The 17,382-nt window shown below is 47.2% G+C and overlaps 3 protein-coding genes across 3 annotated transcripts in view; 1 reads left to right on the plus strand and 2 right to left on the minus strand.

The window, feature by feature from the left end:
* Window positions 1-5,142: 5,142 nt before the first annotated feature.
* On the plus strand, window positions 5,143-6,582 carry LOC108795192 (antho-RFamide neuropeptides type 2-like). Its single transcript, XM_018566395.1, has one exon. The coding sequence runs from the start codon at window positions 5,143-5,145 to the stop codon at window positions 6,580-6,582; it is 1,440 nt and encodes a 479-aa protein (XP_018421897.1).
* Window positions 6,583-7,068: 486 nt separating this feature from the next.
* LOC108795193 lies at window positions 7,069-8,492 on the minus strand. Its single transcript, XM_018566396.1, has 3 exons — window positions 8,152-8,492; window positions 7,980-8,112; window positions 7,069-7,241 (listed from the first exon to the last, which is right to left on the minus strand). The coding sequence occupies exons 1-3, from the start codon at window positions 8,485-8,487 to the stop codon at window positions 7,069-7,071; spliced, it is 642 nt and encodes a 213-aa protein (XP_018421898.1). The 5' UTR covers window positions 8,488-8,492.
* Window positions 8,493-17,382, minus strand: part of PBXIP1 (PBX homeobox interacting protein 1) — a 14,070-nt gene continuing 5,180 nt past the window's right edge. The window contains exons 5-10 of the mRNA XM_018566397.1: window positions 16,897-16,917; window positions 16,219-16,289; window positions 14,750-14,875; window positions 11,635-13,067; window positions 8,581-9,362; window positions 8,493-8,497 (exon numbers count right to left, since the gene is read on the minus strand). Of these exons, the coding sequence (XP_018421899.1) occupies window positions 8,493-8,497; window positions 8,581-9,362; window positions 11,635-13,067; window positions 14,750-14,875; window positions 16,219-16,289; window positions 16,897-16,917 (2,438 nt within the window). The remainder of the gene's footprint in view (window positions 8,498-8,580; window positions 9,363-11,634; window positions 13,068-14,749; window positions 14,876-16,218; window positions 16,290-16,896; window positions 16,918-17,382) is intronic.

Consider the following 17,382-nt stretch of genomic DNA (forward strand, 5'->3'; position numbering starts at 1 on the left):
TACAGCGGCAGTGTGGTGGGCAGTGGTTTTAAGGTATCAGGCTGCCAAGTACGAGGGAGGGGGCCATATGAGTCACATGTCCTCCCCCCCGCAGGGCAGCACAGGGAAGATGAGTTTATGCAGCTGGGTATGAGAACGTTTCTGCTGCACCCTTTCCGGCCAGGCCGTCCCAGGGTGCCAAGAGTCCGTCTGGGAGAATGTAAGGGCCATATATAATAAATTTCTCCTCACCCAGCTCTTAGCAACCAAAGACGCTCTGACAGTGACATCAGTGAGCTGGGCGGGCCACAATGCAGTGATGTCACGGTACCTTGTTCCCTTCCTCCAGCCCCATAATGGTAGGTACAGACCTGGGGCTGAACAATGTGCATTGCACCCCTGACGCAGGGCCATAGGAAGGGTGAGGCGAGTAAGGCACTGGGGGCGCATCTAGGGCCGAACCTGCTGCCCTGTGGGGGTAAGAGGTGGGTGGGTGCTTTGGGATTGGGATGCAGTGCTGATCTCTTCCTGCTCTATCCCCGTCACCCCTTACAAAATCCCCTTTTTTTTCACAGATAATTTTATTTGACCAGAAAGTAAGGAGCCAGCTCCTGACTTGCTTAAAAGAAGGTGTTTGGTCTCTTGGTGGTGAAGTGGGGCTTGTGCTGGCATCGCAGAACCCTCGGCAGTAGAGGGAACTTGATCATCTAACCGTGGAACTGCTTGAGGGCAGGTCTGCAACACTTGTTGGCAGGAATCACCTCAACCATCATGATCTGAATGGAGACCTCTGAAAAACGTGTCCACAATCTCTCCAGATGCTTTCTTCATCTTTTTCAGTTGAGAGACAAAGTACCAAAAACGAGACTTTGCAACAACATGGTTGGGTGTAAAAACTTGCATCGGATAAAGTGGTGGAATAGGTGCCTGAGCAGTAGGAAGACTGCGTCCTATGACTTTGTACTCCCCTACAGTGCCGGACGTCTTCACGTTGCCTCGATCCCTCGCTGAGCAAAAGCACAATATCCCTTTTACTTCTCTTTGCTCTGTCCCCATCTTCAAATGATCTCTGCTGTCCCCATCACCCCCTTAAAATCTCCTTTTACTCCCCTGCTCTGTCCTCATCACTCCATGTCCCCATCATTGCCTTAAAAATCAATTTTACTCACCTGCTCTGTTCTCATCACTCCATGTCCCCATGCTCTGCCCCCATCATTCCCTTAAAAATCAATTTTACTCCCCTGCTCTGTCCTCATCACTCCATGTCTCCCATGCTCTGTCCACATCACTCCCTAAATATCCATTTTACTCCCCTGCTCTGTCCTTATCACTCCATGTCCCCATCACTCCCTAAATATCCATTTTACTCCCCTGCTCTGTCCTTATCACTCCATGTCCCCATTGTTGTAAATTATGATTGAAGTAGATATATTCGGGGTATATTTCGGGTGTATTCTCATGTATTGCATTCTTTTTAGCTGATGTTATTTAAAACACCTATGCTAACTATGTTTTTATTGTGTTAGTTTATTGACCAGTGGACCGCCCTGTTTTGTTGATTGTACACAGTGGAACAGCTGTAGGGAATTTTGTCAAAACCTGTTTCAAAGGGGTAATTAGACCAGCCAATCAGAATCCATTAAGGGTTAGTGAATGGCACTAAACTGTATATGAATAGAAAGCCTAAGGTGGCTGAGAAGGAAGAGGAGGTCAGAGTCATGAAGAGAGGCTTAGAGGTGCATATATAGATTGGAGATATATGCTGGGTAGATAGAGTAGGTCATCATGGAACCCTTTGTCATCTGAGGTCTAGATATTTGACTCTGTATTACTCTGTTGGACTGTTCCTGTTCATCTGTTACTTTGATCCAATTAAACGCTACTCTCTGGAAAAGTACTGAGGTTGCCTGGATTTTCACAACGCATATAAATACATATATTTGGGTAGATATATATTTATACTTCCCGCCATATATTTGAACACTACGCCCATCACCCCTTAAAATCCATTTTACTCCCCTGCTCTGTCCTCATCACTCCATGTCCCCATCACCCCCTTAAAAATCCATTTTACTCCCCTGCTCTGTCCTTATCACTCCATGTCCCCATGCTCTGCCCCCATCATTCCCTTAGAAATCCATTTTACTCCCTTGCTCTGTCCTCATCACTCCATGTCCCCATCATCCCCTTAAAACCCCTTTTACTCCCCATCCTCCATCCCTATCGCCCCATAATCCCCTCTGTCATTCTTTTCCTTGTTATCTATGTACTTTCCTCAAAATAACCTTGGGGGAGGGGCTCAATTCTGTTCTTGCCTCGGGCACAAAAAGGAGCTAGCTACTGCTCTGCCCTGATGCACTGCTGGCGGTTGCAATGCTCTGCAGACCTGAATGCAAAAAAATAAATAAAAATGTTTTCCTGAAGGTGGACTAAGCCTTTAAAAGGCCAAGTCCTGACTCTAGACCCAACACAAAGCTCCATTCCACCTCCCTGCCGCCAGCCAGTGAAGACTCCAGAAACTTTTTGAAATGTTGTTTTTATTGTCAAAGTGCATTAGTCCAACGACAGTTGGGATTAAATTAAACAGCAAACGACACACACACACACACACTAAAACATCCCAGTGCACGGCGGCCGCCGTGCGGCAAAAACACGCCTCGAGTGATTAGCTGCGGAAGAAAAGTGTCACAACTTTCCCCCCCAAAAAAACTCCTAAAAAAGTCAAAAACATCACACATTAATAATAATATTACAAAAACAAAAGCAGTTCCGGAGTCCTAACTACTACCGGCCGAAATATGTCCCCGATGAGGGGACCACTTCATACATTCAACGCCGGTTCAGTGCGGAGCGGCAATGGGCAGTGAGGCTTCAATACAAATGTGATTAACGACAAGACATAAAGAACTCATAAAGCCACTCGGTTCATAAACACTACGTTCAAATACAAAAACAAAAACATTTTTGTAGCTTTTTTGAATCCCTTTCTTAAATTAAGCGAAATTGCAACTATGTCAGCGCTATGTGGCACACAAAGAGCTGCTAAGGAGGCAGAAAACACTGTCAATAGAGCAAAACAAGATATAAAACATTTTTTTTTAAATGGTGAAATTTTGGATAGTGGCAGAGAGGGTTATAACCTCTGTCAGCTTTTTTTTGTTACAGTCTGTGTCCCATTGGGGAGATTTCCCTTCACTTCCTGTCCAATAGCCACATGAGGAAATGAAAGGTAATCCTTCCAATGAGAAGGAAATCCCTGGTAGTCAGAAGGGTCACCACTGGAAGACTTCCCTTCACCTACTGTCTGATAGCCACAAGAGGAGGTGAGGAGAAATCCCTCCGAAGAGAGAGAAATCACCGGTAGTCTGATGGGTTACCATTGAAACATTTCCCTTCACTTCCTGTCTGATAGTCACAAGAGGAAGTGAGAGGAAATCCCACCAAAAAGAGAGAAATCCCTGGTAGTCAGAAGGGTCACCATTGGAAGATTTCCAGTCACCTCTTGTCCAATAGCCACAAGAGGAAAATCACTGGTAGTCAGAAGAGTCACCATTGGAAAATATCCCTTCACTTCCTGCCCAATAGCTACAAGAGGAAGTGAGAGGAAATCCCTCCAAAGAGAGAGAAATCCCTGATAGTCAGAAGGGTCACCATTGGAAGAAATCCCTTCACTTCCTGTCCGATAGCCATACGAGGAAATGAAAGGTAATTCTTCCAATGAGATGGAAATCCATGGTAGTCAGAAGGGTCACCACTGGAAGATATCACTTCACTTCCTGCCCAATAGCTACAAGAGGAAATCCCTCCAAAGAGAGAGAAATCCCTGGTAGTCAGAAGGGTCACCATTGGAAGATTTCCAGTCACTTCCTGTCTGATAGCCACAAGAGGAAGAGAGGGAAATCCCTGGTAGTCAGAAGGGTCACCACTGGAAGATATCCCTTCACTTCCTGCCCAATAGCTACAAGAGGAAATCCCTCCAAAGAGAGAGAAAAAGAGTCACCATTGGAAGATATCCCTTCACTTCCTGTCTGATAGCCACAAGAGGAAGAGAGGGAAATCCCTGGTAGTCAGAAGGGTCACCACTGGAAGATATCCCTTCACTTCCTGCCCAATAGCTACAAGAGGAAATCCCTCCAAAGAGAGAGAAAAAGAGTCACCATTGGAAGATATCCCTTCACTTCCTGTCCGATAGCCACACGAGGAAATGAAAGGTAATTCTTCCAATGAGAAGGAAATCCATGGTAATCAGAAGTATTCCACTGGAATACTTCACTTCACTTCCTGTCCAATAGCCACACGAGGAGGTGAGAAGATATCCCTCCAAAGAGATGTAAATCCCTGGTAGTCAGAAGGATCAACATTGGAAGACTTCCCATCTATTCCTGTTCTGGCGACAACCCAAAATTTGGGGTTTTCTTTTACTTTCAGTGATAACACTCACCAGGACAAACAGAGAGGATGAATCTTCCTAACAAGGACACAGACAGCAATAAACACCTGACGGGTCTTCTAATCCCTCTCCACTCCATCCAAAATGTTTGTCTTGAGTCACACTTTAGAGTGGACCTTTCATTGCAAACGGAAGGTCTACTTTCTGTCTCCCCCCATCCCCCAACATAAATGGCTTTAAAAAGCCAACCATTAGAAAAAAAAAACATGAGTTGGAGGGGACAGGCAAAAAAGTGGACCTTCATTTTGCCAAGGGAGGTTCTCTTTAGGTTGACTCCAAAGATAGTTATGAAAAAGGACACTACGAAAGAAATATAATTTTTGTGAAAATTTGAAACATACAAGTAGTCAGAGTTTTGGAATATCATTTGAAAATGAATCTGGAAATGTTTGTTATCGGCTGGTTCTGAAGTCTCCTGACTGCAGGGTAAGGCACTAGTAGTTAAGGCAAAAAGGACAAGGAGCGGCTCTCATAAGACACGATCGTCAAAAAGGACCAGGGGCGGCTTTCATAAGACACGATCGGCAAAAAAGACCAGGGATGGCTCTCATAAGACACGATCGGCAAGAAGGGCCAGGGCCGGTTCTCATATGACAGGATCGGCAAAAAGGACCAGGGACGGCTCTCATAAAGACATGATCGGCAAAAAGGACCAGGGGCGGCTCTCATAAGACACGATCGGCAAAAAGGACCAGGGACGGCTCTCAGAAGACATGATCGGCAAAAAGGACCAGGGACGGCTCTCAGAAGACACGATCGGCAAAAAGGACCAGGGACGGCTCTCAGAAGACACGATCGGCAAAAAGGACCAGGGACGGCTCTCAGAAGACACGATCGGCAAAAAGGACCAGGGACGGCTCTCAGAAGACACGATCGGCAAAAAGGACCAGGGACGGCTCTCAGAAGACACGATCGGCAAAAAGGACCAGGGACGGCTCTCAGAAGACACGATCGGCAAAAAGGACCAGGGACGGCTCTCAGAAGACACGATCGGCAAAAAGGACCAGGGACGGCTCTCAGAAGACACGATCGGCAAAAAGGACCAGGGACGGCTCTCAGAAGACACGATCGGCAAAAAGGACCAGGGACGGCTCTCAGAAGACACGATCGGCAAAAAGGACCAGGGACGGCTCTCAGAAGACACGATCGGCAAAAAGGACCAGGGACGGCTCTCAGAAGACACGATCGGCAAAAAGGACCAGGGACGGCTCTCAGAAGACACGATCGGCAAAAAGGACCAGGGACGGCTCTCAGAAGACACGATCGGCAAAAAGGACCAGGGACGGCTCTCAGAAGACACGATCGGCAAAAAGGACCAGGGACGGCTCTCAGAAGACACGATCGGCAAAAAGGACCAGGGACGGCTCTCAGAAGACACGATCGGCAAAAAGGACCAGGGACGGCTCTCAGAAGACACGATCGGCAAAAAGGACCAGGGACGGCTCTCAGAAGACACGATCGGCAAAAAGGACCAGGGACGGCTCTCAGAAGACACGATCGGCAAAAAGGACCAGGGACGGCTCTCAGAAGACACGATCGGCAAAAAGGACCAGGGACGGCTCTCAGAAGACACGATCGGCAAAAAGGACCAGGGACGGCTCTCAGAAGACACGATCGGCAAAAAGGACCAGGGACGGCTCTCAGAAGACACGATCGGCAAAAAGGACCAGGGACGGCTCTCAGAAGACACGATCGGCAAAAAGGACCAGGGACGGCTCTCAGAAGACACGATCGGCAAAAAGGACCAGGGACGGCTCTCAGAAGACACGATCGGCAAAAAGGACCAGGGACGGCTCTCAGAAGACACGATCGGCAAAAAGGACCAGGGACGGCTCTCAGAAGACACGATCGGCAAAAAGGACCAGGGACGGCTCTCAGAAGACACGATCGGCAAAAAGGACCAGGGACGGCTCTCAGAAGACACGATCGGCAAAAAGGACCAGGGACGGCTCTCAGAAGACACGATCGGCAAAAAGGACCAGGGACGGCTCTCAGAAGACACGATCGGCAAAAAGGACCAGGGACGGCTCTCAGAAGACACGATCGGCAAAAAGGACCAGGGACGGCTCTCAGAAGACATGATCGGCAAAAAGGACCAGGGACGGCTCTCAGAAGACACGATCGGCAAAAAGGACCAGGGACGGCTCTTATAAGACACGACGGACTCTGTGCAAGGGGGAAGAGCTTCACAAACAAAAGAACAGTCCTAGCATCAAATGTAACAGTGATGGCTGCTGACCAGTGAAACATTCATGAGCAGAGGGGTGGCATTGTGTAACAGAACTTCCTATCTTCTGGCCTGCGAACATCAACCACCAGCAGCCTGATGGCCTTGTAACTTTTCCTTTAACGTATAAAACAAATCTTGGGTAACAGGGACCTTTTGCCAAAATTTGCTGCTCAATGTGTCTCTGTTGCAAGTGAAGGCACAGCAAGGTTTGTTGAAAACAAACTTGGAGGACATCTAGTGTCCTTGCAAAGCGGCCATTTACTAGACACTGTCCACAAGTCCATGAGGAGGTTCACAAGAAAGATGGGTGTTGATGTGCAAGCCTAGTGTGAAGCTTAGTACTCCTTGTGGTCATGGTGCTGGGCTTGCGTGTAGGAGGGTTCACGTTGAATTTCAGCATCTTCATGTACTATGTGTTGTGATAGAAACTATTAGTCCTCATTTTTTTTATGATCCTTGTGGTTGGATCTGTGTTATTGCTTACTGTCATCATACTTGTCATAATGGGATCAATGTTTGTTGTCATCGAACTTGTCCTTGGAGAGTTTCTGTTTGTGGTCATCTTCTTTGCCATGGTTGGGTTTCTGTTTGTGGTCATCTTTCTTGCCATGGTTGGGTTTCTGTTTGTGGTCATCTTCCTTGCCCTGGTTGGGTTTCTGTTTGTGGTCATCTTCCTTGCCCTGGTTGGGTTTCTGTTTGTGGTCATCTTTCTTGCCCTGGTAGGGTTTCTGTTTGTGGTCATCTTTGTTGCCATGGTAGGATTTTTGTTTGTGGTCATCTTCTTTGCCATGGTTGGGTTTCTGTTTGTGGTCATCTTCCTTGCCATGGTTGGGTTTCTGTTTGTGGTCATCTTCCTTGCCATGGTGGGGTTTCTGTTTGTGGTCATCTTCCTTGCCTTGGTGGGGTTTCTGTTTGTGGTCATCTTCCTTGCCCTGGTTGGGTTTCTGTTTGTGGTCATCTTCCTTGCCCTGGTTGGGTTTCTGTTTGTGGTCATCTTTCTTGCCCTGGTAGGGTTTCTGTTTGTGGTCATCTTTGTTGCCATGGTAGGATTTTTGTTTGTGGTCATCTTCTTTGCCATGGTTGGGTTTCTGTTTGTGGTCATCTTCCTTGCCATGGTTGGGTTTCTGTTTGTGGTCATCTTCCTTGCCATGGTGGGGTTTCTGTTTGTGGTCATCTTCCTTGCCATGGTGGGGTTTCTGTTTGTGGTCATCTTCCTTGCCATGGTGGGGTTTCTGTTTGTGGTCATCTTCCTTGCCATGGTGGGGTTTCTGTTTGTGGTCATCATGCTTGTCATAGTAAGGTTGTGAGGGGTAAGCTTTGTTGGATCTATCAAAATTACCTTCATGATGTTTAGGTTTTCCATGCCCATGGTCACCATCCTTCCATGGCTTGTGTTCATAGTGATCACCCTCACCTTGCTTCCATTGCTTGTGCTCATGGTGGCCACCCTCACCTTGTTTCATTGACTTGTGTTCATGGCGGTCACCCTCACCATGCTTCCAAGGCTTGTGTTCATGGTGGTCACCCTCACCATGCTTCCACGGCTTGTGTTCATGGCAGTCACCCTCACCATGATTCCAGGGCTTGTGTTCATGGCGGTCACCCTTACCTTGCTTCCAAGGCTTGTGTTCATGGCGGTCACCCTCACCTTGTTTCCATGGTTTCTGTTCATGGGGGTCACCCTCACCTTGCTTCCAAGGCTTGTGTTCATGGTGGTCACCCTCACCTTGTTTGCATGGTTTCTGTTCATGGCGGTCACCCTCACCTTGTTTCCATGATTTATGTTCATGGTGGTCACCCTCACCTTGTTTCCATGATTTATGTTCATGGCGGTCACCCTCACCTTGTTTCAATGGTTTGTGTTCATGGCGGCCACCCTCACCTTGTTTCCAAGGCTTGTGTTCATGGCGGTCACCCTCACCTTGTTTCAATGGTTTGTGTTCATGTCGCTGATCCCCTCCCTCCTTCCATGGCTTGTTTCCATGGTGGTGACCATCTGGTGACCGATAATACTCAATAATGTCATTTTTCTCCTGTTTCCTCCCGTATGGCTTATGTTCATGGTGAAATGGCTTTTCTGTGTCTTCATTGTGGTCAACAAAAGATGGGCTGTTTTTGTGCTTGTGTTCATGTCTGTGCTTTCCTCGTGGATGTTCAAGGTCTTCTGTATCAAACTGGTTCTTGTGGTAGTGGTGTCCCTGTCCGTCTTTGTGCTCCTCTCGTTTTTTATAAGGTTTTTGCTCATGAAAATGTTTACCATCCTCTTTTCGGTCATGGTAGTCTTCATGGTAGGATCTGTAACCGTGATTGTGATCTTTGGTGTTGTACTTGGGCTTTTTATGATGCCACTCTCCCATCTCATGAACGGAATCTCTGGTCTGGTTGAAGTAATGTCCCGATGTTTCCTGATGGCTTTTCTGATGGTATTTTCCATCTTTGTCATACTTTTTATGATTCTTCCATCCATGACCATTTCTGTCCTCGTCATAATAATGGTTTGGTGACTTGTCCTTTTCATCCGTCTTATACTTCCCCTTGTAGGGTTCGGAGTTATGATTATCTCCATCTACTTTGAAGCCTTTCTTGTTTGTATAGTTTGGGTTAGTTTGGTTGAGTTCAGATTCGGAGGTGTCCTCCAGTTTTTTGGGATTGTGTTGGCGGTCCAATTTGTAGCTCTTTCGGTGGCCATCTTTCTTTTTAGATCTAGAAAAGGAATTCACGGAGACCTGAACATGTTATTAGAGGAAGTGCTACCAGTCAGACAGACACAGAACTGACATCAATTCAGTTATTATGAAGAACGTTTCAATGATAAATCAGACTTAGATGGGAGCTGTGATTCCCGACTCTCGGAGCACGTACTAGTTCTGCAACAATTAGGCTAGAAATACTCAGTAGGGATGCACCGATACCGATTTTTTGGTATCGAGTACTGATATTCTTTTTCTGTTACTTGCCGACACCGGAAGTCCCATGAAGGAAGCCAGACGGCGTGTAATGACTCACCACCTGGCTTCCCAGTGACGAGGAAGCATTGAGCCGGCTTTCTGGCCAATCAGGAAGCTTGGCACCGTGTAATGACTCATTGCCCAGCTTTCTGATTGGCCGAGAAGCTGGCTAATCAGGAATCCGGGCAACGAGTGACCAAGGAGCATGAAGCCGGCTTCTGGCCAATCAGAAAGCCAGGGGGCAGGTAATGACTCGCCATCCGGTTTCCTGATTGGCTGGCTTCCCAACCAATCAGGAAGCTAGGCGACAAGTCATGACACGCTGCCCAGCTTCCTGATTGGCCAGGGAGCTGGCTCCATGCTCCCTCGTCACCAAGTGACGAGGGAGCATGGAGCCGGCATCCCGGCCAATCAGGAAGCCGGGCAGAGTGTAATGACTTGCTGCCCGGCTTCCTGGTACCAGAAGCTCAGGTATCAGGCTAGGCATCGGAGCATTTGGGCGAGTATGAGTTCTCGCCTCAATACTCGGCATCGGCACCAATACTAATACTAGTATCGCTGCATCCCTACTACTCAGAACATTGTAAATGGTGTCACTGTTCTCAGACTAAAAATGTAGCTCTGGAGTTGGGGAAAAATAGACTACACGTGTAGTAATGATTTGGTCATGACTGCCTGTAGGCAGATATCAAACAGAGAATGATGAACAGGAAATCTGCCTGCCCTTGACCAAATCACAGAAAAAACGGCCATGACAAGATTCTGTCTTTGGACAGCAGCAGACACCTGGGACTTTGTATTGTTCCCTTTAATCCACAGAAAACTGAAGGATTGGCCCAGCTTGCAAGAAGATATAACTATAAGTTTTTAAATCTTCATGATGAGACCCTTTAAAGGCTGGTTATTGCCCCCTAGGAAGGTCAGAGATAGCTGAATCCCTTAAAATTATTACCAACACTTCTGATCAAGCTGTTTATAGTCCGTCCAAGCAATCCTGTGCTAAAAAGAAGAAAAGCATGACTGCTTTAAACAGTTTGATCATTAAGACGACCTATATATTGGGCCTTCAGCAATTTTTCATAAGTTGGCCGCATACATTATGTTCCGGACATATGCTTCCACTTACTGAAGTCATATACCAGGCTTATTACAATATATTATAGAATAATAGGGCTGCAACAACTAATCGATTATAATCGATAATGAGAATAGTTGGCAACTATTCTTATTATCGATTAGTTGGGGAGAGAGAGAGAGGGGGAAGAGAGAGAGAGAGGGGAAAGAGAGAGAGAGGAGAGAGAGAGAGGGAGGAGAGAGAGAGAGAGAGAGAAGAGAGAGAGGGGAGAGAGAAGAGAGAGAGGGGAGAGAGAGGGGAGAGAGGGGAGAGATAGAGAGAGGGGAGAGAAGAAGAGAGAGAGAGAGGGGAGAGAAGAAGAGAGAGAGAGGGGGAGAGAGAGATATATATATATTTTTAATACAACTAATCGATTAATTGAAAAAATAATCGGCAACTAATCAGTTATGAAAATAATCATTAACTGCAGCCCTATAGGATAAGATCCTTCTCATTAGTTGAAGAACTTACTGGCTTTGGGAGTTTTTGAAGTGATCATATGTACTTTAAAGAACAAGTTTACTTATTCTACAAAACCTCCACAGCCCCCCCTCCTTAGCTCCTTTAACTAGTCTAAGTGACCATTCGCCCCATGGGTGCTTACTGACCTCCTCTGACAGTGGCAGCTTCATGTACTGTCTACATCCCAGGGGGTAAAAATCTAGTTCCTGGTTGCCCACGCTAACACTCCATAGACTTGTATAGGATGGGATGTTTAAGTAATGCTAGTTAAGGGGTTAGGAAGGGAGACTGTGAGACAAATGAGCCCAGGAAATTGGATCCTCATAAACCTTCAATGCTGTGCCAAAAAAGGAGCTCCCCAGTGCATTTATAAATCCATCTCCAGCTCACCGAAACCAGGAGAGTGCAATGTAGAAGGACACGCATTGACATCCGATAAAGAGCTACTCACCTTTTCTTAATAGCAGCATCTCCAAAGAAGCTGGTGTACACAAATCTCTCAAAATCATCCACGAGGTCATCGTCCCCAGTCTCCTTCTTTGCCAAGTCTTCTAGGAAGTCCTCCACATCATCCACAAAGTCCTTAAAGCGGATTTTATGGTGGGAGAAGTAAGGCCCGTCGAAGAAGCCGTCGAGAAGAGGTACCAGCTCAGGCAGGTGTTTCGAGAGATCTGACTTGGTCAGGTAGTTCTGCAGGATCTCTTCGAATCGCTTCCTCTGAACTGGTTTCAGGTCTACGTTGAAAAGGTCAATTCCATCTTTACGGGCACAGTCTTCCAGGCCGGAGCATCCTTCTGGAACTCGGTACTGATGGTCGGAGAGCTTCTTCCAGAACTTGTTATGGTCATGGTGTCGGTGTTCTTTGCCATGGGCTTTGTCCCCATGTTCCCGTTTCCTGTCCTCTCCATGTTTGTGGGCTTCTGAAAACTCTTTCTGGCCCTTGCGAGGATGGAAACCATTTCCTGCTTCTCCGTGGTGATGGCGAGAGTGTTTGTCCTTCCAGTTTCTCTCACTGTCAGGATCATGGGAAGGCTCTTTTGAATGGTTATCTTTGCCTTTGTCCTTCCAGCCTTCAGACTCATGTGGATGACGCTCTTTATCTTCCATCCCAGTTTTCTCTCCCTCCCAGTGCCGATGCTTCTTTTCCCGCCCCTGCTGCTTATCTTCATGCTTTTTACCCTTCCATTCTTCATGCTGTGATTCGGTTTGTCCATCTTCTGTCCATCTTTTTCCATGTTCCTTGCCATGTTTAAAATGTGGCTTCCCTAACTGCTCCCCGGCTGTAGCTGAATCTGAACCTTTGCTCAGCTTATCACCTTTCTTCCACTCTTTACGACCAAAGGGTTTCTTCTCCTCCCCAACAAGTTCTTTCCTTTTCTGTGCATGCTCCACATAAGTCTTCTCCCATGTCTCAGACCTCTGAGCCTCCATTGCCAATCTGCTGCTCATCTCCATGATTTGGCTTTGTAAACCTTTCTCCTCACCCCCCTCAGTGGTGTTGGACGTCATGCTGTCTAGATCCTGTCTGATAGAGGCCACCAATGACCGCAGCTTGTCCAACTCCTGACGAAGCATCTGAGACTCTGCCACCAGAGTCTCCTTTTGAGTCAGAAATCCCTCAATCTGGCTCTGTGAGGCCTCCAGGTCTGCTTCCAGCTGGGTGTTCTCAGAGGTCAAGCCCTCCTTATCTGCATTATTGGCCTCTATGGTCTCCAGTTTCTCCTGCAGGGTCTGCAGTTCCTCCTTTGCAAAGAGATGACCAGTCTCTTCTCGGAGAAGAGCCTCTTTTAGCCTCTCATTCTCGTTCGTCAATCTAAACTGTTGCGACTCCTGAGTGGCTTTGTCTTCGCCATGCAGCAACACTTCCAGTTCCTCCTTCTGAGCCTGTAATAAATATATTGATGTTAATCATTTGAGGTGACTTTCATAAGTTTACGCACTTGCTGCTCCATATTTACATAACTATATGATGTAGCAGCTCAGATAAAAATCAGTTCTGAGTCTGAGATGACCCACAGACTTGTGACAAGATAAAAGGAGTGTTAAAGGAAACCATTTAGAATGATAGGGGGGTGGCATTCTACTGTCGACTTGTTTTGGTAGGTAGATGCTTGAGGACTAGGGTCCTTCAGGATAAGGTCATCCAGGAACACGTTTGTGCCATGACACCTGATACAAACATGCTTGTTCTGGGGAGGTGAACCACCAATTAGTGAAGCAAAGATACAAATAACAGCCTTGGACTGTGCACTTCCAAATGCAATTCAGTCGTGCTAGCCATAGTTCTTACAGGCGCCTTTCAACCAGAGACCTTGTGACCTTTGCCTAGGAGTCAGGTCGCACTAGCAGAAGTATGCCCAGAAGGGGCTGCGATGGTGAACCCAACCTGGTGACATAATAAAGATCTGAGTTGGTAATGCTAAGATATGCCCTGCTGATTTTTGTTACATGTGACTTTTAAAAACAGGTCCTCTTCAAAGCACATCATGTAGAAGTTCTAAGAAAGTACATGTATAAAATGAGCAGATTTGGCTGCCCCCATTCACATATAATTCCAATCTGTGAAGCAAACCAGAATATATAATGATAACTAGGGATGCACTGATACTAGTATCGGTATTGGTGCCGATACCGAGTATGTGGGTGAGTACTCGTACTTGCCCAAATGCTCTGATACCTTTTCCGATACTGGAACTTCTGGTCAGGCGGAGACTTCCTCTGACCGGCAGTGCCGCAAGGGAACATGGAGCCGGTAACCTGGTTCAATGCTGTTTGGCCGGCTCGATGCTGATTGGCTGGGAAGCCGCCTTCCTGGCCAATCAGTGTTGAGCCGGGCAAACAAATCTGATAATATGGCGACACGACCCCCACCCTGCAGACAAATCATTCCCCTCACATAGAGCCTTAGCAGCAGTGATTACTGTACCAGTCCCCCGGCCAGCTGGGCAGACACCGCTCTCCAAGCTCTTCGGGATCTGCCCACGTCTACTGTGCACAGCGCCCACGTGATCGGCCCTCAGCTTGCTACTGCGCGTGCACAAGATTTCTGAATGAGAGCGCTGAGCAGTAGCAGGCTGAGGGCCGATCACGTGGGCGCTGTGCACACAGGAGACGTGGGCAGATCCTGGAGAGCGGTGTCTGCCCAGCTGGCCGAGGGACTGGTACAGTAATGACTGCTACTAAGGATCTATGTGAGGGGAATGAGGTGCCTGCAGGGTGGGGGTCGTGTCACCATATTGTCAGATCTGTTTGGCCGGCCTCGATGCCGATTGGCCAGGAAGCCGGCTTCCTGGCCAATCAGCATCGAGCCGACCAAACAGAATGGAGTCGGCTACCCGGGCAATCAAGAAGCCGAGCGGTGGGTAATGACACGCCGCCTGGCTTCCTGAATGCCCGGGAAGCCGGCTCTATGCTACCGGAAGTACCGGTATCGTCGAGTACCAAAATATAAATATCGGTACTCGATACTGAAAAAACGGCATCCCTGCATCCCTAGCGATAACATAAGTCTGTTCTGTGCAGTGAACCGTGACTTTTTGGGGCCTGGAATAGACGGCTGGAGGTACCTGAAGTTTGGCCTGAATGTGCCGAATCTCTTGGTTTTCCTTGGCAACTTTATCGAGAAGGTCGTTCATAACCTGAAGGCTGTCTGGATCTCCGGTGAATTGGTCGGCATGTTGATGGAGCCACTCCTGGAAGAGATAACGGAATGACAATGTGTGTTACAAATATGGAACAAGTAAATATTCCATGTTCTGGCCGGGCGGAGAATGGAATGATGGGCCGTTTTATCACACGAGATCCTGGCAGCAAAAAAAAAGCCCCGAACTACAGCTTCTGGCGGCATGAACCGTCTGCAGGAAGGACAACAATATTCGGGTGGTCAACACATGACAGATGGGTAACTCTGAGATATCAATGAGGAGCTCCAGTTAAATAATGACCTAATTAATCAGGCACCAATTATCATCCAAACCTAAATGAAGGTCTTAAAAAATGAGGCTGGGTGTGTCAGTACTGGTTTGGATGAACAGAAACTCTATGGGATCAGGATCTTGAGGTACAGGATCTTGTGGTACTGTAACGCCCCTAGTTTACTTGTCAGGATCTCAACTGCGGCGGTATGTAACATCAACAGCATATCACACAGCCCTGGAATATTCGAGGGGAATAACGGCTATTCAGTTGGAATTCCAGGCGTCACTCTCAGACTCATTACGGAGAGTTTGGAATTACTAACATCATACACTGGGATTACTATAGGTAGCTGAGGAGTACCCGTTATGGTATAATTCATACGCCCCATGGGGGAAAGATATGGTATTTATGTGAGGTCACGGTGTTGAACCCAGAAGGCTCAGTATGCAATATTAACTGGTACACAGGATTAGACGTAAGTATTCATTCAAGCAGATGATCAAGTTCCTAGAGTTAGAATATAAGGCAGTCCGTAATATCTAACAAGCAGTGCACAAGGTTGAGGAGTAGGTATATGTTCAGACAGGAGGTCACAGTATAGTAGGTACCAGTTAACTCTAGCAACAAACGCAGTCCATCAGGCAGTCCTGAATGGATGTTGAATACTTGCGGTTTGAGGTCATCTACAAGTCCCTGAAGTGGGGGAGCCGGATACTGGAGGATGAAGTTGCAATATCAGGGTCCTTCGGTAAGTCCCGAGGGGTGGTCGTAGCTGCAGGGCAATTCAGAGCTCGCAGGGCGCACATTCCATTAGTGGAACGCCGTGTGTAGCTCCTCCTCTGGTAATATTGGGTCTGAGGTCGTGCGGGGTGGAGTCGAGCCGCTGCCTTCCATCATGGAGCGCAAGCCATGACAGTCGTCATAGTCGCAGAGCAGCTGCGTTCCAGCATGGAACGCAATACGCGGTATCGTTAAAGGTACCTACATTCCACCATTCCTTCATGCGATTAGAACAAAATGGATCACAGAGAAGCAAAACAAAAAGTTCGGAATCTACTCGACCTTATAAAACGAGACTTTTGTAAGCAGAGACGCCGTTCTGTGACCACACACGTACCTGGATGTCGGCAATGGTCTCTGGCTGCTTATCACCTCCTGCACTGCGCGTTATCACAGTCTGAGGAAGATCTACACAAGACAACAGATGTACAATGAGGATATAGAAAATACCATTGGTATACTTTTAGTATAAATCATACTAGCCACAATCTGGAGTACTTTACTGAGCACCCTGTCTGGCGCCACACAGCCTCCATCCGAAAACTGGAGCATTCAGCAGAGCGGTCTCTGTACATGTGGGCCCGGGTCTCTGTCCATTTGAATAGATTGTGTGCCCATAGCCTGACAGGTGGCTTCCCATTGCAGGGATGTTGGAGGAAAGGGGTGGTATAAATGACTGTCGGAGGGGTTATTATATGACTAAGACTGACTGTTACTGTACAAGTGGGCCCAGGTCTCCATTCCTTTGAAGAGAATGCCTGTCCATAGCCTGACAGATGGCTTTTTGGTGCAGGGATTGGAGAGCGTGGCGCATGTGGCCAGGTACTGCTCTGCAGAGTTCAGGAGAATTCAGGGTGGAGGCTGTTTGGAGCCAGTCAGGCCACATAGTGAAGGTCTCAGAGAAGCCGGGTTGTAGTAAGCATTAATGAGAGGACGATAGGAGACACAACAATATAGTGAATCTAAAATAATATCTTATCAGCTACAAGACAGATAATTCTACGAAACGACTCACCTTCATCTCCTCCCAGGCCGCCTGTCAGGGAACAAGGTAGATATTAATGATCAGAAGATAGAGAACACATCACATGTACTATACAACAAATAGTAGAAGACAAAGCCTGATATGTAAAGTGCAAGAACTTATAAGTGGTCACCTATCACCCATATTAAACCCAAATCTGGCAGTGAGACTGCAACAGTATATATGACCAGATGACGGTTGGTATATATGACTGGTGGGAGAGGGATGGTATACATGACCTTGGGGGGAAAGGTTTGATATATATAGATATATATATAGCTTGTTGGAGGGGGGACAATATATATGACTGATGGGGGGTCAGTATATATGACTTTTGAAGGCAAGAGTGTTATATATGACTGGTGGGAGGGGGAATGATATATATGACTGGTGGGAGTAAGGGCGGAATATATGACTGATGGAAGGGGGATTCTACATATTTCTGATGGGAGAGTGGATGGTATATATAACTAGTTG

This window comes from Nanorana parkeri, unplaced genomic scaffold, assembly GCF_000935625.1.
Source record: "Nanorana parkeri isolate BGI_ZX_2015 unplaced genomic scaffold, ASM93562v1 scaffold947, whole genome shotgun sequence".
Taxonomy (NCBI): Eukaryota; Metazoa; Chordata; class Amphibia; order Anura; family Dicroglossidae; genus Nanorana; species Nanorana parkeri.

Bases quoted from the DNA above. Each gene is read 5' to 3' on its own strand.
- LOC108795192 (XM_018566395.1), top strand. From the start codon at position 5,143: ATGATCGGCAAAAAGGACCAGGGACGGCTCTCAGAAGACACGATCGGC.
- LOC108795193 (XM_018566396.1), bottom strand. From the start codon at position 8,487: ATGAACATAAATCATGGAAACAAGGTGAGGGTGACCACCATGAACATA. The intron at 8,113-8,151 runs GTGAGGGTGACC...CAATGAAACAAG, and splicing joins ACACAAGCCTTGGAAGCATG to GTGAGGGTGGCCACCATGAG. The intron at 7,242-7,979 runs CAAAGCTTACCC...CCACAAACAGAA, and splicing joins GGTAATTTTGATAGATCCAA to ACCCAACCATGGCAAAGAAG.